The 22,445-nt window shown below is 33.5% G+C and overlaps 1 protein-coding gene across 3 annotated transcripts in view; it reads left to right on the forward strand.

The window, feature by feature from the left end:
* Positions 1-22,445, forward strand: part of LOC138709148 (bromodomain adjacent to zinc finger domain protein 1A-like) — a 111,564-nt gene that overhangs the window by 65,814 nt on the left and 23,305 nt on the right. For all 3 annotated transcript variants that reach the window (XM_069839683.1, XM_069839685.1, XM_069839684.1), the window contains exons 15-21: positions 5,637-5,891; positions 7,236-7,278; positions 7,842-8,018; positions 8,101-8,205; positions 11,757-11,896; positions 14,062-14,201; positions 15,312-15,475. In XM_069839683.1, the coding sequence (XP_069695784.1) occupies positions 5,637-5,891; positions 7,236-7,278; positions 7,842-8,018; positions 8,101-8,205; positions 11,757-11,896; positions 14,062-14,201; positions 15,312-15,475 (1,024 nt within the window). The remainder of the gene's footprint in view (positions 1-5,636; positions 5,892-7,235; positions 7,279-7,841; positions 8,019-8,100; positions 8,206-11,756; positions 11,897-14,061; positions 14,202-15,311; positions 15,476-22,445) is intronic.

Raw genomic sequence — 22,445 nt, forward strand, 5'->3', positions numbered from 1 at the left:
TTAATGCCCAAGTTGGTACATCAAGAGATGGGTACGAAAACGCACCTAATCCACGTGGAATAGGAAATCGAAAGATAAAGGGGAACGATTATTACATATATATATATATACACAGGTGCCAACTGTTATGGATTTTCCCCCATTGTGGAATTATGGTCAAAAGGAAAATTATTACAGAATATATATATAAATGAATGAAGAAAAAATATATTCATTCATTCATTCATTCATTCATTCATTCATTCATTGTGTTTTATCCAAGGGCAGACCTTTCACTACAAACCCAGCATTCTTCAGTCTTTTTTATTTTCCACATTCCTCTTAGTCTCCGCATACAATCTGATATCTTCTTCTGCCTCGAACTTTTCTTCTATTCACCATTCCTTCCAGTGCATCTTCAGTAGACAGTTTCTTCTCAGCTAGTGACCCAGTTAATTTATTTTTCTCATCCTGATCTCTTTCGGCATTATTATTTCTTCATTCACTGTTTCTAGCACAGCTTCATTCCTTTAAAAAAATATATAATATTTTAATTTATGCCACAGATAGGAAACGAGAGAAAATATTTCAACACTGCTTGCTTCTAGTTCTGTGTGCAGCATTTGGTAGCTATGCAGATGAAATCGTTACTTTTATCTGATACAGTCGCTGGTGTTAAACCAGGAAACCAGTGAATTTATGGCATTACATCATTGGTGTGTGGTGTGGTTTGTGAAACTGCAAAAAGGCTACTAAATTTGGCACTTTAATTCTGCTTTTATCTGTTACATACACTATATGTGACTGTTATTTCCAGTATTTCAATTTCCAGTGATTGATTTTCTGAAATGAAGCATGTAAGTTCTCAAACTACATCCACTAGTAAGAAGACATTATTATTACAAAAATATTGAGATGGTTACACAAAGGAATGGCCATGTTTTTAATTGTATGACATGTTAGTGAAAGCCTGTGTGTATTGTAGTGTGTGCTTATAATATGATATTTATGTAGCTCTTGGTGGCTGAGATGACTTAGAAGACACATTGATTCAAAGGAACACAAAACATATGTATAAGTGAAATATTGGAAAACAAGCACACTTCGTCATTCTTTTTTAATAGCACAGTAATTACAGAAAAAATGTTCAGTGTTGCAAGGAAGAATCAAACAGAATTCAGGCCTGTATAAAAAAGCACATCAACACTGGAATCACTTCTGACACAGAAAATCAAGGAGAAGTATGTTTCAAGAAGAAGTTCGTAGAAAAGCATCTCTTAGTTGCAAAGCATGCAACGAAGAATGTTTCATTACAAAAGTAGTAACTGATAATATGTAATTATTATATATAATATGGTTCAGATTGACTTTATGAAGGCGAAAGGGGTTGAATAAGATGGGATTACGGATAACCCACTTCAAAGATTATCACCTCTGGGTATGTCGACAAAACAAATAGAAAATCGCAATGGTGAAGTAATATAATCGCAAGATATTCATTGGATGGACAGCTTGAAACTGTGATAGATTATTATTTTATGTCATACACTCTGTGGGAAGAAAATGTTAGGTAATCCTAAGTGAAAATCTAAGAGAAATAGTCTATTAGTAATTTATTTTAGACATATGATTGAGAAAATATTCCAGAATAAAAAGAAAAAAAAAGTAAAAACACTGGCATTAAGTGACAAAAAATTACAAGAGGACTGTTTGGAAAAAATTTAAACTGAAATCCTTAAACATGGTTTAAAGAGTCTGTATATTGGCAGTAGAGGAAATATGCCAGATGAATAAAGGAAGAAAGAAGTAGAAACAGACACACCTATAAATGAAGCTATAAAGCTAGCAGTAAGAAGAAAGATTGATGCTTGGTGGAAATGGTTTAAAGATAACTCAGAGGTTAAGAAGGAAAATTTAAAGAGACTGTCTTTGGCAAACAAAAAAATGGTGATATTTGAACAATGAAGAACTTGATTAAAATTCACAGAAGAATTAGAAAAAAATGTTAGAGAAAATAAAAGGATATTTTATGCACTAATAAAGAACAAAACAAAAAGCAAAGGAAATTGATAAGCTAGGGTCTTCAGTATGATCAACAAATCAAGTTTGAAAATGTTCGATTGAATTATTTCAGAAATTTTTTTCTGTCAAATCAGTCAGGAAAAAAAAGTCTTGTGCTGAAATGGAATTCCAAATAATATTTTTTTTGTGTGAGTGGAATATCAGGAAATAATGCTTGAAGATTTGGAAGATTTAGGAAGTTAAGGATCCTCCATTACAAAAAAAAAAAAAAAAATTCTCGTACTGCATGGGAATTGCCAATTAACGAAATACGTGAATATGTTTGAAACTTCAAGTACCTGTCAACTGATTCAGTCTCGAAATTTTTTTTTTATCAAGTACCACATAGAATTTCGGTTTGGTCAAGTCGAATTAGAAAAGTTCCTGATGTTTCAGTTTCACACTTCGTAAATTCAATTGAATATTTTATCATTGTGATTGGAAATATTGCAATTGAGGTGTTCTCTTGAACAAGAGCTTACAAAATCTTGAATTTGAGATACAGAGCATCAAAGATTTTAGATTTGATATAATAGCATTGCGCAAAATGACATTCAAATGTATCTAGAAGACACTGTGTTTTTTTGGAGGGAAATAATATTTTGTTAGGAGAGAGATGTGTCGTTAAGGATTCAATATATGCTGGAAATATATAGTAAGTTGTTACTCCAGAGAGTTGAGTTCTATGTAACTGTAACAAAAAGAAAACTCTACTTCAGGAGGAAGCTTTTGCTGTGATGTGATTTTGTCAGATTTTGCCTTTAATATCAAGCTTCAAATCACTTGCTGATTGAATACATCATAGGGCAATGACACCAGTGATTGATACATACCAGTAAAATTACTTGTAAATGGCACTTCAACTTTCATTTGGAGCAGGTGTTTGCTAATGTTATCTTTGGATACTACCAAATGATTCATGTGATTCAACTTTGAAACACTGGAGGCACACATGTGGTAGGAGCTAAATTGTTGTGGCTTGTGTGGTGTGACACTAGAATACTAATTTTTTTTGTTAAGAAGCAAGATAGAGAATATCTTTTTACATCCAACAACGTCAACAACAACATTCCACGTATTAGACCTAGTGGTCTGTTATGGTCTCTACCCATCGGTTTTTAGGTCTTCCTAAGCTTCTGTGACCTCTTGTAACATACGATAGAATTTGTTTTGGTAAACTAGTATAGGACATTATGGCTACATTCCAGTTTGTGGTAAGTGTTCTAAGTAATGTTTTACTTTATTTGCATAATTAAAGCAGAGTAACATCATTAAGAAATAATGCCTGACGCTAGAAATAACAATTTAAGACAAAAACACGTGGTGTCAATTCTATTACTAGTTTCAGTATCTGCTTTCACACCAGTGACTTGGGATGTCAAACATTGGATAAAATTTGTCATTTATTGATTTTCTTATTATTACGTTATTTCCTTCTGGTTTTATTCCAGATTTCCTTATATCCAGTTGTTGATTATGCTTCCTATGCAGTCTAAGCCAGTTTTGAAAAAAAAAATCAAATAAGCAATGAAACACTGTGTTCCTTTAAAAATAATTTCAAGAGCAATAATTCTACAAATTGAAATGACGATGAATCTTTCATTGAGTTATATAAAACTTGGAAAATGTTTAAGGATGATGAATCCACATCTAACTCTGTCAACCCTTCTAATTCTGTGAACTCTCCTAATGAAGTTGAATTTCAAACTGCAGCTCATGACTGAAGCACCACCAGCTAATGAAATTGAGCCATCAAGGACCCTTAGGACTACGTCGACTTTTGATGAGAACTCTTTAGGAAGAGGAGAAAAACTTGCTAAAGCAATTTCTCCTGCTACAAGTGGTAATGATGTGCCATCCCCATTTAAAAGAGTGTTATTTTGGCAGGAACTTCACAAAAGAAAAAGCAGAGGACCAGAAGATGTGCCAAGTTACTTGCTGCTATTTCATTCAGAGCTTGGCAGGAATATTTTGAAAAGAAAGAAAAGGATAAGCAAAAAGATAGAGAAAAGAAACTACGAGAACTTGAAACAGAAGGAAAGAGAAAAGGTGGTGCTAAAATAGCAAGGCCTCCAACTCCAAGTGATGTTTCGAATTCGAATTTAGAGATAACTATTCATGACAACAGCAGTGAACTCGCTCTTCATGATCTTACAGAAGAAATTGAAGTTGAAAATCAGGTTTTCTCAGAAGAAACCAGTCTTCAGTTTGACAAGTGGGTGTTTTCAGCAGTGAAAAATGCTTCTCCTTCTTGTTTTCCTTCTTCTTCTTCTTCTTCTTCATCTTCTCCTCCTCCTCCTCCTCCTCCTCCCCTATCAAGGTTTAGGCGATTTCACCTGTTCTGGTCAACAAGGTCTAGCCATCTTTTCCTTGGTCTACCAATATTTCTTCTTCCCTGTGGATTATATGAAAGTATTTGTTTGGGGATTCTTCCTTAGGCATTCTTTCTATATGACGTAACCATTTGTTTCTGTATTGTTCTATTTTATCATTTAGTGATGTAATCTGTAGTTCATTCCTTATATCTTCATTTCTAATTGTCTTCTCGTGTACATCCTTTCACGTATCTAAGAAATTTCATTTCATTAGCTTGAATTCTACTCACATTCTTTTTTATTGGTACCCAATTTTCGGATCCATATAATACAGTAGGAAGAGCCGTAACCTTATAGAATTTCATCTGCGTTTCTTTCATTGTTTTTCTTCTTAGAGTGTTTCGTATTGTTCAACATATTGAATTAAATTTTGAAATTTTATTATCAATATCACTGTCAAAATCTTGGCCAATATCGTATCCTAGATATTGAAAATGGGAAACTATGCTAAAAACACTATTATGGTGGTCTCATAGTTGGTAGTCCGTGTTCAGAAAAAAAAAAAAACATTACTTGCCTGTTTGCAATATTGTGAACCATGTCTATTACTGGAGTAACGTCTGCCATACACTGGCTTCTTGAGTGTCAGTCAATGGTTGTTTATTTGATTTTTTTTTTTTTTTGCAGAAAAATGATTATGATTTCCTAATTTGTAAGCATCTTATAAATATGGCACAGTGAAGAAAAATTATAGTCCTATCTTTAAAAAATAAAATTGTACAAATTCTTTTGTAAATATGTTGCCTCAAAGTGTCAACCAATGGTGCCATTGCCCTATGTGATTCATATTGTACCCATACCCTTGGTGAACATTCTCGGTAGTCTAGTGAAGGGATAGGGTTCCAGGTAAAATAGTTCCATCAATTCCTCATACATGTCAAAATTCAGCTCTTTTAGTCATCATTTTAGTTATTATCTTGGCATTGATAGTAACAAATTCTGCTTTATTGCTGTTACCCTTCAAAAATAGAATTCTCCATTCTGCTATGCTAGCAGAGATCAGAACTATACCTGGAAGCATTTGTAATCTACTTGTCATTAGATGCCTTGACACATCAGTAAAAATTGTAGCTTTAAATTAATAACACATTGGTGATTTACTATTTGTTATATGATCAAGTTTTCATGATCGTTTTCTGGTTGTCCCTTGTCCAGGAAAGCTACGTTAGAAATAAGAATATTGTTAGCTCTACTTAATAATGGAATGTATGTGTGATGCAGGTCTACAGTCGTGAGGCGTGGAGGACTACTATTTATGCTAAAAGTTACGATAAGCAGTGTGACAAACTTGTATGGGGCATACACGATCATGTGAAAAATGAAGAAAAATCTATGAAAGAAGAAAATGTTAAAAAAGAAGAAAATAATATGGATGATGAAAGTAATACAAAGAAAGAAAACATTACTGAAAATGGAGATATTACAAACGAATATGATGATGATAAGAAAGAAGTAATAGTGAAGAAAGATGAAAATGTAAGTAATTTATTTACGCATATCTTAATTTAGTCACGGAAATGATACTTCTATTTTTTATATAATTTTAAGTAATATAGTTTTATAGTCACATTTATGTTGTTGCATGATGGCATGTTTTAAAAATTAGAAAACGTCTTCTGTTTCTGAGAGATGGATTGTAGTAGGAAATAATACTTACGAAACTGCAGATTTATATTAAACATATATAAATATAGTCTAACTTCGTTTACATTTATGTTGATGTATGATGGCATCTTTTAAAAATTGGAAAATGTCTTCTGTTTCTGAGAGATCGATTGTAGTAGGAAATAATACTTACGAAACTGCAGATATATATTAAAAAATAAATATAAATACATTCGAACCTCGTTTCAACAATTTTCTGGGGACTAGAAAAATTGTTATATCAGGATTATTGTTGTATGAGGGGTCACGAAATCTTGTCCAAATTTGTGTTCTGAAAGAGAAAATAGTGGAAATAAGTATACAACAACATCACTGAGTATTGGTACATTGGCAAAATTAAGCACTTTTTTTTTACACACATTAGGGCTGTTACAAGAATGTTAAACACACATTAGGGCTGTTACAAGAATGTCAAATACCCCCATTTCATGAAATCATTTCAGCATAGCAATGTCAACACCTTCTGTTGCAGCAGTTTTTGTGACCTTGTCCTCTATTTCCTTGCATTTTTTCATGAATGTTGCGAGTGTTGACTGCAGAAACCCATATTTTTGGCCACATTAGTATGCTTTAATTCTATATATAAATCACTAAATGCAGCTAATTTAGTCTCCAAATCTTTTTTTTTTTTTCGTGTTAATCTTGCATCATTAATGAACAGTCTAATGTTAAAAATGCCAGTGACAGAAACCATAGAGGCAAATCCTGTTGAGAGTCATGCAGTTGAAGTAGGTAGAATTCTATTGTAACGCACTCCTCATACAGAGTCAACAGAAGTATGAAAGAGGATAGACGAAATTAAAAAAAAAAAAACATCTAAATGAAAAGTGACATAGTATTGAACATGAAAACCAAGTATTTATAAAGTTTTCATCATGTCATAAAAAATTTGACCGTCATTGTAACAATAGTAAAAACATATTTAAAATATAGATTATATGCTGGGACCAATAAAATTTATCGTTGCAAAAGGGTTAATCGTTACATCGATTTTTGTTGTATGGAGATTCGACTGTAATGTATATTGAATTACTTAATTTTTAGCACATTTAACGAGTGTGTATGTTGTGTGTCATTGGCTGTAGTTGTGATAAAATTTTTTTAAACATTTTGAGCTCTACATACGTTGTGATAACTGATAGTTGTGTGTTACAGGAAAGAGACTCTAGTGACATTCCGATGGAAGTCGATGAAAAGGGTGAGTATTATTAAGTCACATCTCAATTTGAAATAAAAATGCTCAGCACTTTCAGCATAAGATATACTCTTCCCCTTCTCCTCTCCCTCCCCTTCTCCCCCCCCCTCTCTCTCTCTCTCATGAGAAGTACCTGAGGAGATTTCTAGATTCATTATGTATCTGAGTGATGGTCTTAGACCCTATATTAATGCTTTACTGCGGCCTCCTAGGTTGATTGCTAGTTTATGGGGTGTACAATAGACCATTTGTGAATAAGTGCTTTAGTAGTAGTAATCAGCGCACTTACCGAAGTGGGGGGGGGGAAGAGGAGGAGGAAGATGATGTGGAAGCATGTGTGTGCATACTAAAGATTTTTGCTATTGACATGTGGCTATTGAAACGTGACATTATTCCCTTTGAATGTAGCTATATGTATTACTGGAATGTAATTTGAAAACCCTGGTTCTGTTGAGATAACTGTTTTGCTTGACAGTATTTGTAATGTTTATGGTTTTTTATTTTTACTTTGATAATTTTATTATAAATATGAGGAATCCTTAAAAATAAAAATTAATTTTGTGTAGAGAGAAGTCGCAGTCCAAACATAACAGATACAGAGATTGGCTACAGAGATCCAGGTCGATTACTTCTGGAAGATGGCGAGCAAAGCAGTCAACAAAATCCTGTAGTTCACAATCTTGCTAGCGCCATTCTTCAAATTGCACAAAGTGTTGAGAAAAAATATCTGCAGAAGCCACTTGGTATGTACAGTTTAAGTTTAAATGTCGTTTACTTTGTCGTTAGTTATGAAATGTCTATAACTTTCGTATACATTTACATTAGGTGCAGAGGATGGCTCCAATGATAACACTTTAATGAAAAGATGGGAAGTGAGCTTAATGGCTTCTACAAGCTTTTCGCAGTTGTTTCTTCATTTTTCAACACTAGGTAAGTGATATTTCATAAAATATCAATAGTGAAAAGTAGTGTAGCAAAGAATATTAAATTTGATAAATATTTAATGTTTGAAAAAAATGTGTAAAATATGGTTTGTGCTTACAAAATATTCATCAACAACAACTTCAAGGATTGAACTTATCAGTGTATCCCATCCTCAGAGTTTCTCCATTTTGTCTTTAACTTCATTTCTGTTGAATCCAGTCACATTTCATCTGTTTTTCTGATGGGCTTAGTTTCACTACTATACATTAGACAAGATAATGCAGTCGCTTATATAATTTGAATGGGTCTTTCCTTGTTTTACATTCGACTGTTCTTTTGTTGGTTCCCCACATATATTGGAATTTTTGTAATTTACTGTTCAAGTCTTGTTTATTTTTCAGTGATATTTCACAGTCTAAGTATTTGAAAGTAAAGAAGTTTGGTCATTTGCGAAGAGAATGATATTTAATATTGTTCCATTTGCTATAAAATTAGTTTTAATTTTATCTTTCAATTTTATTATTATTTAATATATACATACATACCAAATAATGTGTGTGAATTGTGTGAGCAAGGTGGCTCAATGGTAAGTCACTGGACTTGGATTCAGGAGGTTCTGGGTTCAAATTCTGAAGCCAGCCGTCTGAAAGGGTTTTTATTGGTTTTCTAGATCATAAAATAGATCGTACATTGCAAACTGTATGTTAAATGGCAGGGGGGTGAGCAAACTGGCTAATTGATGGAAGCAATTTTCCTCTGTATCAACAACAGTTTTTTGCTCCACATTGACAGTTGACTGTTGTGAATTGACCTCAAAGTTATAGAACCTGTAAATAAAACCTAACTTTTTTTAAAATTCATGTATTTTTTTTTTTTTAATTTTAATTTCAGTGGTGCTGACTCTAGGTGTTATTCCATTTTTCTAGAATTTCAGTAGATTCTTGGGAAGTTAACTACAGTTGTTTTGTCTTCCTCTTTTATGGGTACATACAAGACAGAGCCTGGCTGGTTACCGAGCTGGTCGCTAGTAAGCTAGCTGATCGCTGAGCAGAAAGTCGGGGTGATCAGAACGAAGCTTGTTTGCGCCTGGCAGTCATATAACTGAACTTAGGCTACTCTGCTTTTTCAAAATTGTCTTTAAAAACGGTAACAATTTATGAAAGTGCCAGGATGGATTATGTTGGTCTTCAAGATATCCTAAATTTACCTTAGATATTTGGGCACTTTTAGTGTGGAAATAACCATGTAAATAATTCCACTTTTCTGGAAAGCGTCTTCTGTCATAATAACACCCTTTCATTAAATTCCATATACAGTGAAACCTCTCATTTAAGGACATCGAAGGGACATAACAATCTGTCCGCATCTGGGAGGTGTCCTTTATTGGGAGGGAGGCTCCCCAATCTGACGGTAAATTTATAATATGCATTATGTATAGGGAGCGGATTTTTATGTGCTAAAAAATTTTAATATATTTATTTTTTGTGCTAAAAAGTACGAAAATATTTGCTAAAAATAAAAAAATATATATATTTTTTAAAATTTTACAAAAATACTTTACTTATCTTGAAAAAAAAAAATGTTACTAGGTACTCACCAACCACACTTGAGTGCTAGTAGTTGGCCGAGAATTGCAGTGAACAACAAAGGTCATCTCCAAATTCTCCATCACAAATGCATGCCAATTATCTCTGAACAACGACTTATACTCTGAAAACGATCTTTCCACATCACAGGATGTCAGACGTGCATATTTAAAGAGAGGAATGTCACAAACACATACACCGTCAATTCCATCTACAGGCACATCCTCCAAGACTTGAGCAACTTTACACATTTTTTTATATCCACTGTTTTTCCCAAACACATTCTGGAATTTGTCTCTTAGTAATTGTGCTTCTGAACCTGGTAGCGAGTCTAGTTGAATTTCCACGGCACGCACTTCCCTGTTTCAGATAATAGGATTTTGGATGTTTTGAGTTTTTTTATGGTGTCACACAAAAAGCTTAAATTTGCTAATAGGAAAGCCAAATCGTTTTTTAAATAACCATCTTTCAGTATATATCTTGAAGGATATCGATTGACGAAGCCCGATAACAGGGAATCACAGGATATATTGCCTTACTTGATAGACATGAGCGAGAGGCGAGAGATTTGTTTAAATTAAATAATGTTCATACCCGAGCTCTTATCTGTTGTGATTCACATACAAAGCGTGGAATGAAATCATCTTCAGCAACAATAAACATTCCTAATTATGTGTTGCAAGATCTCTCCTTCTTGCCCATGTTAGTTTATTCTCTAATAATAACACTGATATGCTGCCTAGCAGTTCTCAGAACTTGAGGCGATACTATTACAAAATGTATCACGCATACACCACAGAGCGCTTAGAAACATGAAGCAACAAAGAATTCTTAAAAAAGATAACATACTTCTGAGTTTTATAATTGATTTAGTTTTAAAATATTTAAAAGTTCTTGTAAAAAGTTATTTAAAGTAAAAAAAAAACTCCAAGATTTATGTGTTTATAATAGATTTCCTGAAAATATGTATTTACATAATTTTTTTTGTGAAAATATGTGTGAAATTAAATTCGGGTTTTAAACTTGAAACTTCAAATTCGGAATTTTTAACTTCGTTAATTGTGTTTTATCACACGCAAGAAGAATATTTAATTACATAGGAATCCGCTCCTTAATTATGTATCCTTTCATGCTTTAAATTAAATGTATTACTGTAGTTTAATTCTAAATACAGTATACTGTACTACAGTAAATTCCTTGCATCTTTGAACTACAGTAGATAAGATCGAAAAAGAAAGAAACAGTACTATGCCATGCAATTTTATTCTAGGTCTTCAGTTATGCAGTACTGTAATTTACAGTTTTCAACTTAACCTTTACGTTTAGGTGCCATGTCTCTCGAAACAGAACAACTGATTGAAGTGAAGAGAATAATCCAACTAACCCTACCATGTATCGAATACAATTTCACGATCGCGGAAACCTTGGACCCATCAGACAGGTTAAATTTTATGACTTTGTTTATCCACCCGCTTCCAGCTAACAAGGGCTATTGGTAGCCTACGAGACCCTTATTGTATTCTTTCATATTAAGGAATTTCTGTACAGTTCTCAAAACTAAATTTTCCAGTATTTCCAATTAGTACTCTGCCTTCATGCGTATTTTGGTATAATGTTTTATAGTAATTCATTTGCCTACAAGGTTTGGATTCATGTGACTGTTCTGCATGCTCACTTAGTGAGAATTTTGTTTTTAACAAACATTCTCTTTCCCTGATCTGTGTTCCATTGATATTGTGCGAAACTTCTTTTTGTCAGCTTGAAAGTTTGTCTTTGACCTATTGCAACTGTCCTTGGTCATGTAGTTAGCATAACACGAAAGACAACACAGGACACTCATATATAGATAAATTTCCATATCCTTTTTGGAATTGGAACCCATGTCCATTGAATTTGTGATTATAGATGCATGAACTGAAATGTGTGCAAAAGTATTTAGATACTAACTTTATATCTTCTTTCACTTTTCAGATAACAGTATTCAGTGGTCCAGATCGGCTTTGAATGCACATTGTCGTTTATGTAGACGACGTGGTGATGCAGAGAACATGCTTCTTTGTGATGGCTGCAATAAAGGACATCACCTATACTGCCTTAAACCTAAGTTAACTGTACGTTTTCTTTAATAGTCTTTATTGACACAGTAATCCTTGGACATTACCTGTACCACCTTAAACCTAAGTTAACTGCACGTTTTCTTTAATAGTCTTATTTCACAATAATCCTTAACTAAACTGACCAGAATTTTTAAATATTAAAGCAGGATGGAAAATTTGTGACCGTCACCAAAGTGCCTACATCAGCATTCTCATTTTGACCATCACATCATTGTTACGTAATGGATAATGGGAATCTGAAATGTAGTCTTTAACATGTTACTTTGTAATTAATCCTAAGCTGAAACAAAGATGATGAATAAAGGTTTTAACTACTGTCATATGCATAGGGAAAAGAAAATCAGAGTAATTAGCCGAAGTAGATATTATTTTTAAGTTTCAATATATATAATTTCAATTCATTGAAAATGCATAATATTGAAACATTAAATAAATAAATGAGAACTTTATTACTTGCTTGCATCACACAAATTATGAGCTTTTTAATGATTTTTCTGCTGTTACATCTTCTTTAAACATAATATAAAAGTTCTTGTATTTTATAATTAAGAAACACATCAGATTGTTTGTAGATTTTTCTGCTGTTACGTCTTCTTTAAACATAATATAAAAGTTCTTGTATTTTATAATTAAGAAACACATCAGATTGTTTGTAGCAGAAATTTTTTCTCAAATGTAGAATCTCAAATCACTTCAACTACACACATTTTGTCACCTTCAATTTTTTTCACAACTTGGTGAAGTTTTATTGTCTTAGCATAAACGATGATGCAGATCTTCAAAAAGAATCTTCCATATTACTGGACATATGGGTTAACTCAGAAAGTACTACTTCAGTGCCGGATGCTTTTACTACCTATAGTAGTGTTAACCATCATATCCTAACAATTACTGTATACTCAGTATTAACAAATTCGCAAAATTATTCTAGTGTCTCGCTCATTCAGTGTATATTTAAGAATAAGAGTAAACTTTCACAACTGCTTCTGCCTACTTACACTGTAGATTATGTTTCCTGTTAAATGTGCACTAAAATATTTTTGTGATACACCCCCAAAATTAGTGTTCATATTGTCGCTAAAAGAAGCTACTGTATTATGTGTAATGTTTATATTACATCTGCTAGATACAGTATTTCAGAACAATGATTTTTTGCCCGGCTGAGACTGAATATCAAGTAGTTTTATTTGTATGCCTTTAAGTAAGCAAAGAAATGAAGTGCAATTGAGAATAATTTTACATTCACATGATTTGATGCATTTGCCATTAATGCCGCACATTTTCTTTTGCTTAGTGATTGTACCTTGAGAGAGAGATGTTTGTTTAAAAAAATAATTAACCCTTCACATGATTCAGTATTGTCTCCACCATGAGTAACACTAACATGTGTCTCACATGTTTTACAATGAACATCACTGTCAGATGTTATTTCCCTCAGAAAAGGATACGTACTTTTATTTAGCATTTCTATGTTTAAAGAAAACTTTTTGTCATGTTTCTGTATCTCAACTGAATGATTACTAACAATGCAGACGTGCATTGCAGTAGCACACAGAGTCGAGAAAGAGTATCCACCAAACCTATTACCCATATTTACTGCAAGATTTTTTTAAAGCAATTGTTGCATAATCTGTTACAGTAAAATATAGTCAAAGACAGAATTAGTGTTAACGAAATCTAAGATTGAATTAGCGTGTATGAAGTCACAGACGAAAATAATGTACAGATAGAAATCTGAATTTCTACAGCCTATTTTGAAAGTGGGACATTTTAGCATCCCTAGAAACTTTGATTGAAGAAATGTACTAAAATCAGGAATGTTCCACCAAATTTAGGATGTCTGTTCAGTTTATCCTAAACATGGTAAAACATGAATAATTTCAGAAATATTGTTGATATTTTATTTTTTCTGGCAACAGTTACGTATAACCAGCATGTGTGCTGCTTGTTAATGTGATGTGTTCAATTTCTGCCCTCCTAGGAAACAGAATTTGTAGTGAACAAAATCACTTATTCTGAAGATTTTTCTTGGAGTACTCCCTCTTGTCCTGTCATCATTCAAACCAGTTGTCCAATGCCATTTTTACCAATAGTCTAAACTGTAGAACTTCTTGCATTCTAGAGATTTGTATAAAAAGTACAAATTTCTTTGTTTATAGAAAGTTCCACAAGGTGACTGGTTTTGTCCAAAATGTCGACCACCAGAAAAGGTACGTGCTTCGAGGAAGACAAGACGCCTGTTTTCTCAAGAATCTGACGAGGATGATGTTCAGAAAGACAAGACACAGGATTCTCAAAAGTAAGAATTTTCTTTAGCCCCCCCCCCCCCCCACCTTTCAGTTGAATTGAATGATTTCGAGTCACTGTCTTTGGGTTATAAGTAGTATTTTAATTTATCATATTAGAGTTTCATTTTCAACAATGGCAGGCAGGGTCCTTGCTGTTATTCATCTCGACTCTAAAAGCATGATTCATAGATGTCACTAGTGCAGAGAAACATACATTACTTAGTTTTCAAAGACTCCAGAGTGTACCATAGGTGATGGGCCTATAGTGCTTCATAATAAATGATGATTATTATGATGGAATGTCATAGGGGAACTGGAGTACATACTTGGAAAAATCCCTGTGTTGCCTGGACCATGGGCTTGTCCAAGACAAGTTGTAAATTCAGGGTGGACCGATTAGGATTTGAACTTTGTCTCCTTGGCATATAAATTCAGCATGTTAGCTCTGAGCGACCTTGTCAGTTACGTGTGTTATTATATTGTTTAAATTGCCAGCTGCAATCCATGCAACTGCTTATGCATGTTCAGTGGTACCAGCTATTACGGATTTTCCTTAATTATTACGAATTTCTCCCCTCCCCCAAAGTATTACGACATTATTGCCAGAAAGAAGATATTACGGAAAAACAAAATAAATTCAGCATAAAATATATGCTGCATAATATTTATTCCGAAGAGAGAAGAAAAAAATATATAAAGAAATTTTCAATTGAGATTGAATGTCTTAAGCGTGCAGAAGTTGTAGATATTTCACATAAAAAATGTTTCATATTCATCTTTTCAATTCAAATATTCCAAAATTTGATTAATGAAGGTGAACATGGCATGTGAGCTGTGCGAGAGGGGAAAGAATGAGCTATCAGAAAGAGAGTTTATTTCATAATGGTAAATATTATACGAATTTACTGGCACAGAAGTTCATCTCAGATTAAAACCTATCTTCCTCCTCCATACCCATTGGTGGATATAGCCATGGCATGTGATAAGGTCGGAGGACAGTGTTGTCTCCTCTACTGTAGTGAATGATGTATAGTAGAAATAAAGATAGCTATTGAAGATGACACACTTATTCTCTAGTTATATTTCCAAATAGTAATTTGTTGCATTCTTTTTCGCTACAGCCCAGAATCTGAAATTGTGGAAGTATGTAATGCTTGTGGTTTGGGTGGCCACGTGATTTGCTGTGATGCATGCCCACTTCTGTACCACACAGAGTGTGTTGTACCTCCTCTGAAGAAAGTTCCAAGAGGGAAGTGGTTCTGTCCTCAGTGTAAAGTGGTCAAAGGTGAGTCTTGAGCTAAAATTGGAGATTACTATTTGACAGTGGTTCATACTATGTACCAGAAATGTTATATAGATTCATTGGTGACAGATACTTAATTGCATATTTATATTTTGAATGCAAATTTGATAAAAATTAAAATTTTCTACACTTCTTGGTGCAGAATGTATAGTACCTCATAAATGTTTCATGTATTATACAGGCACCACAGAGACGACTTGTTATACATTAAGTGGTCTGCTACAAGGAGTTTACTAAATGTTTAATGTTATTGCACTCGAGAACTCTTTCTGTGTAATTGTCTTCCAAAACTTTAGTTCTGTATGTAGTGTGCAGTACATGTGATCACATTTCAGATTAATATATAAATGCAGTATTCTTACATACTCTGTTTATAGCATGTTGTGAAGTTTCAATTTATCATTATTTGACTTTACTTTCATTTCTTTCCATTTCATTTGTAATCTGTTGACATTGTATGCCACCTTCGGTTACCTTTCTTCATGTCTCACATATATTATGTTCTCTTCTCTTAAATTGAAGTATGTAGAAGCACGTATATCAGGGCTGGCACTGGGAGTGATTCTAAACTCTAAACGGGAATGCTTAATATTCATCCGTTCAGCATCAATGCTGCACGGTGTTCAGAAGGGAAGAAAAGGAATGAAGAGAAGTCATATGGCTCCCCATGAGAGTAGAATTGGCTCTTGGTGCTCAGCTGTGACATTACTAAAAATAACGCTATTATTGTTTCTTTATATTTATGTAAGTATGATGAGACTAATGTTTAGTGTTCTGGATGTAGTATAACATAAACATTGTAAATTTAGAAAAAGAAACAGCAGATTTGGGTTCTGTTACTTAATTTTAAATAACAATGGTGGTAGCTGGTTATTACAAAAATATTGTTTCATTAATATATCTTTATAATAATTAGTAACTTATATGATTTCATAAACCATACATAAAACATACACAGAAAAGGACCCTGATTATCTGTCATCTACAAAATGTCTTTCTCAAAAAACAATTGTGAAAAGGAAACTTGTAGTGCTAACCGTTGAAAGTAAAGTGAGCATAATAGAACGATTTCAATGATATGAAACTGTGGTAAGTTCAACATTGGAATATGAAGTTGGCATCACAACTGCATATGATATCATAAAAAAACCAAGATAACGTATTGCAGTTTGCATCCTCATCAGACAATTTGAATATCCTAAAGAATGAAAAACAATAATTATTGAAAAACAGTGGTTCTTCTTTTAAAATCAAAAGCACGTAACTGTAATCCACAGTGAGGAGCATCACATTCTTGTCTTTGTGATTATATTTTGTACAGTAAATTGAAAAATGCACTGGTCAAGTTCGTATCAAGCTCTCCCCCCCCCCCCCCCAAAAAGTTTCCTTGATAGAAATAAATTGTTATATAGAAACATTTCCATTTATGTTGTGAATTTAGTCCTAATTTTCTCTCTCTCTCCCTCTCCCTCCCTCACCCTCCCTCTCTCTCCCTCCCTCCCTCTCCCTCTCTCCCCCCTCCCTCTCTTCACCTCTCTCCCTCTCTCTGTGTGTCTCTCCCCCCTCCCCCCCTCTCTCTCTCTGGAAATGTTCCATGGTAGTTACAAGCCTTGAAATATGTAGTCATGGTATCCACTTAGTATGGAATTTAATAGGTATTTGTAGTTTAGCATATTAATGTTTAAGTGCACCAATATACTCGGGTTAAATCCAAAATCTCTCTGCAGTGCATATTAAGAGCAAACATATGTATGTATTTATTCACACTGCAATTGGGTAAATACCCGTTGGCAGTGGTAACTAATTACATACTGCACTGGAACTATGGCACATTTCACTGACACTATCCTGATTTCACTAACACTTCAAATACTTTTCATTACCACTATAAACTATAAAACTTCACTAACACAACACACTTCTTCACTGATACAACACTTTAAATAACAAAACATCAATTACACCCTTATTATTCCGTAGAATTGTATTTACTATATTAACCTCAAAATCACTAGCCTAGACCCTAGTGCAAGCTATTTTAGCACATTCACTATAACTCACACCCTTTTCACTGTAAATCAATCTCTCTTCTCTGCCACTATAACTCAGAATTTGCTTGAAGCTCACTGCACTTTGACTACAACATACTGCACACCCAATATAAATCACTGGAGATTCACCATGTTTCTCTGCTTATTCTCTATACTTGTAAAACAACAAAATAGTGTGCATAATATACTACCGCGTATTAGTAAAGTCCTTAAGCCTATTTTGAAATACATTTTTGGTTATTGGTAAAGCCTTTAATAAGTCTGCAAGTAGAGCATTCCAGTCCCTGATAGTATGATTGAGAAAAGAAAACTTTCCAGTGTCTGTCCCCTGTCTTCTTTCCCTCATTTTAAGTAAGTGGTCGTTCCTTGAAGAGTAATTTGGCGCTGCAACCTATTTTTTATTTCTCTCCAGGCAGGCTCATCTCTGTTTTGAACATTGCGCATAATCGAATTTGCGTTCTTCTGTCCGTGTGTCCCATTTTAATGTTGAATTATTACGACAATGCTTGAGAGCCTGTTTTTTTGAATCTCACTGTTGATAGTGATTCGTCCGTCAGACAGGGACGTTAAGCCTGGTGGCCCCCTTGATGCTATTCGACAGGAGTAGGTTACATGCCAGCACTAGGTTTCCCCTTCTCCCTTTGTCATCTTCATCGTCATCACTCATTCCATACACTACACTTACATGAACACATACACATACACTCACCCTAGTACAAGAAATAACTCTCTGCAGATACTACACGTGTACAGCGTGGCCCGCCAAAGTGGTGTGCAATTAGAAAAATAGGTCACAATCCTACCATTTATCTGCAATATGTGGAATGCAGAACCCAAATCACGTATTTGTGAATAAACTTTGTAATAAACTTTGTAATGTTTACAAAAATCATTAGGGAAACATCATGACATACATTGAAGGAAATAAAATTATTTATCTCTACCTGACCCTACAATGTTATATAGATTAGCACACACATCATGTTCTCTAATTACGAAGTGAAATGACCCAATTTGGAAAAAGATGATTCTACTATAGCTCGTGTTTTCTTCAATCTCTTTGCAGCCTCCTTGTCACTGGGTCGTAATTATGTTCCTTTTGATGGAGAGGTCAATGCCACCTAAAATGCCTTGCTCTAGCTTTTATGTAGACTTAAATCATTTTCAAAATGTTGTTATCCTTAGCAGTATCAACAATTGTCAACTATATGAAGTCTCCATCTAGCCATGGTGTTTTGGAATGTAGAAGACTAAGAAAATGACTTAGGTCCTTAGTAAAGAAAGAGACTTACTTCTTTTAATGTAATTATAATCCATTTTTGATGCAGTGTCGGTAATATGGGATTAGTATCTGATATCAGATCCAGATTGCACAAGATTTTTTTGTCTTATAGGGAAATTGACTACCCTAATAAAAATACACTTACATGTAACAAGTTCTTACGAAAGTTAGAATGAAAAGAAATCAGTATACTTAAGAGTTTCATAAATCACTAATGTGAATATATCTGTCGTAACACTTCTATCACTTTTAAATGCAGATTTTCATAAATAGAAAAATATTAGAAATCATAATATGCAAATAGCCTTCTTATATGAATTTTAGTAGAATGACATACATCCTTTTAAATCATACAGTTCATAAATTAAGTGTTTTACTTTTAAGATTATAAAGAATCTTTTGTGGGCTATCCAGAAAAAGAAATGTATCTTATTATTTGGGTTCATAGTAAATTATGTGCCGTTAAGTTTTTTAAATAATAGGTGAAAAAAAAATTGACTGGGGATTTAAAGAAATCCCAACGATTGCATCAGACATTTATACTCGAATTAAAGCATAAAATACAATACAGTGCTGTATGTACTTCCTTTAACACTGTAGTTTAGTGTATTTTGATATTCATGTAGACATACACCCAATATTTTCATGACTAATGTGTGGAAAATCTCGAGGTACAATAAACAATGAAGTGAGATACACTGCATGGAAGACCAAGATGCACGAAGTTTGTTTCCATAGTCTCACGAGTAACATCAGAGCATACTTTTCATGTCAAAATATTACAATTTTTCTCTTCTGTACATATAGACATAAAGCTATTAACGGTAATAATATCACATCTTGAGAAAGAAGAGTGCCACAAGTGCAAAACTTCCATGATTTGAGATAACACTGCTGCCAAATAGAGAAAAATTTTCTCTGCTTGTTTCTATATGGCCACAAACAGTTAGTTAAAATTTGGTGGCAGGGCGTAATTGTGTCTGTATGTACTACTGCAAATCAAATGGACCTATTACATATTAAACGTCAAATATTTCGTTAGTACAGTTTTTGCACTTGTGGCCATCTTCTTCCCAAGGTGTGATATATTTGTAACACCTGGCATACCCCTGAATTATGACTTTTGGGTAATCTTGTGGTCCAGGTAACACAAGTTTCCTTTGAGAGCTCCGATTTCCCTGTGGCATCTCAACAAATTTACATTATCTCATTTCATTGTGGGTGTTGTGTAGACCAGTAAGTCACCTATGGCGCACCCTGGGCAACAAACTGTTGGTAAATTGGTCTACACAACTGGCTTCATGTGTGTGAATGATGTGTGACTACCATTAGTAGTCTTTTTAATTGAATTTTGGGAGTGGGACACTTCAACCTTCCGAGATCTATTGTACTAACCCTCAAGTTAAGTGCATTCCCAACACACACTGGCTGACTAAATAAGATTTGCTGCATACCCAGGTTTCAAGCAGGCAATCCCACTCGTCCCTAGGTCAGTTCCCTCCTTGCGTTGTCATCTGGTGTTCAGAGAATGATATGGAATAATGATGGAATGGAGAAGTGTCGACAAAATGATGTAGATTCCTAATACGGGGAAATGGGAAAACCCCAACAGCGATCTTGTCTGTCCCAAAGCAGAGCGGGTAGAAGAGAAAGTGACGTTACTTCCTCTAGTTCAGTGGTTCGTCACCATGTGGCGCTAGCCCTATTTTCCTTGCCCAGTTTCAGGATTGCTATTCAAGTGAATGCAAAAGGTTTTTAAAAATAACCCATTAGATAAGGATGTATTGCAGAGTACTTAGTTACAATATTTTACTTTAAAAAAAATGTAATATTACTACATTAACAAATTGTGAGTTATATAACACAACCCTGAATATTAAATATAATAATTAAGCTAAAAATGGAACATTGTGCCTTCTTCAGCCAGAAATATGCAAGAAAAAGTACAGCATCGCAAACTTAACATTTTTTATGGCATTATAAAGTACGCATTGACATGAAATTATAGTTTTTATACACAAGAAAGAATGTAATATAATAAAGGAGACACTTTATTTTCACCAATAGTTTTTATCTACTATTTAGTCATTAGTTGCAGTTGTATCTGGTTTATACGTAATTCAGGGGAACAAAAAATATTGCGTGAAACTTAGACTCATAAATTAAGCTTCGATATTATATCTATGCTAATGTAAGTTTTGATCTTTTGAAATGCCTAGGTTATTTTGTGTTTTGTAAAATTAAAACAATTTGGTAGCACTGTATTAAGTAGTTGTATGCTACTTATTGGAGAATATTAAATTAACGACTTCTCCATGAGATCTATTACTTTCTCATATGCTCGATTAGAAATCTCTTATGATATGGAAATGTAATAAACAACTGTAATATAATTGTAAACCAGATTAAGTTCTAGCCTAGATGCAAAGTAGAATTATACTGTACTTTTGTTGCCGAACTAACTTTTACGTTAATTACGACTAAAGTGCTATTATCTATACTAATAATAAATCTGTAGCCGAAATTTTTCTGGTAATTATCGATTTTCCAAAAATAATTGGTCCTAACATATTATATAACTAACCACCCTGAAACCGAAAATCGCTTTTTTGAAATTTTTGTTTCTATGTCTGTCTGTCTGGATGTTTGTTACCTTTTCACGCGATAATGGCTGAACTGATTTGTATGAAAATTGGAATATAAATTAAGTTCGTTGTAACTTAGATTTTAGGCTATATGACATTCAAAATACTTTATTTAAAAGGGGGGTTATAAGAAGGCCTGAATTAAAAAAATCGAAATATCTCGCTTATTATTGATTTTTGTGAAATATGTTGCATAACAAAAGTTTCTTTAAAAATGATTTCTGATAAGTTTTATTCTTTGCAAAATTTTGATAGGACTGATATTTAATGAGATAATGAGTTTTAAAATTAAAATACAATGCCATCTAAGGCAGTGTAATGAAATGAAAACAAATGACTACGTCTATAAGGGGCCTTGGACAACAACAATCGAAAGCTATGAAACATAGCCTACAGAGAATGTTTCTGTGTTTGTATGAAGTAATATCGAAAGCTAAATTAACCGATTTGTATAATTAATTATTATTTCACCATTGGAAAGTGTAGTTTCTCTAGATGGACATAATGCTATAATGTTATTACAGTAACTTCTGAGTGCTCTCTGGACCAAATGATCGCATTTTAATTATTTAGGCCTAAATACAATTTAAATTAAGTAACATATTAAACGATTTATCCTTCTATCAAACACGAATGTTCCCTGGATCAAACGTCCTATTTTAATTATGTAATTACTTTATATTTATTTCTAACAGGTGCAGCGGAGCGCACGGGTATGACTAGTTAAAAATAAATAAAATAATTAATAATTAAACATGCATATTTAATTAAGTAGGAGCTAGGTGCTTGGATTCAATTAGGAGTTCACAATTAGCACTTTAATACAGCACATTTTTTAACCGGCACATAGATTGAAAAATGTTCAGATGTAGAAAGTCTATAGTAATCATCACATGATAATCATTTTCTAATTCCAAAATGTCGCTCTAGTGGATCCTAGTTCATTTCTTTCCGTCAATATATTTAAATCTGCT

Source organism: Periplaneta americana, chromosome 11, assembly GCF_040183065.1.
Source record: "Periplaneta americana isolate PAMFEO1 chromosome 11, P.americana_PAMFEO1_priV1, whole genome shotgun sequence".
NCBI lineage: Eukaryota > Metazoa > Arthropoda > Insecta > Blattodea > Blattidae > Periplaneta > Periplaneta americana.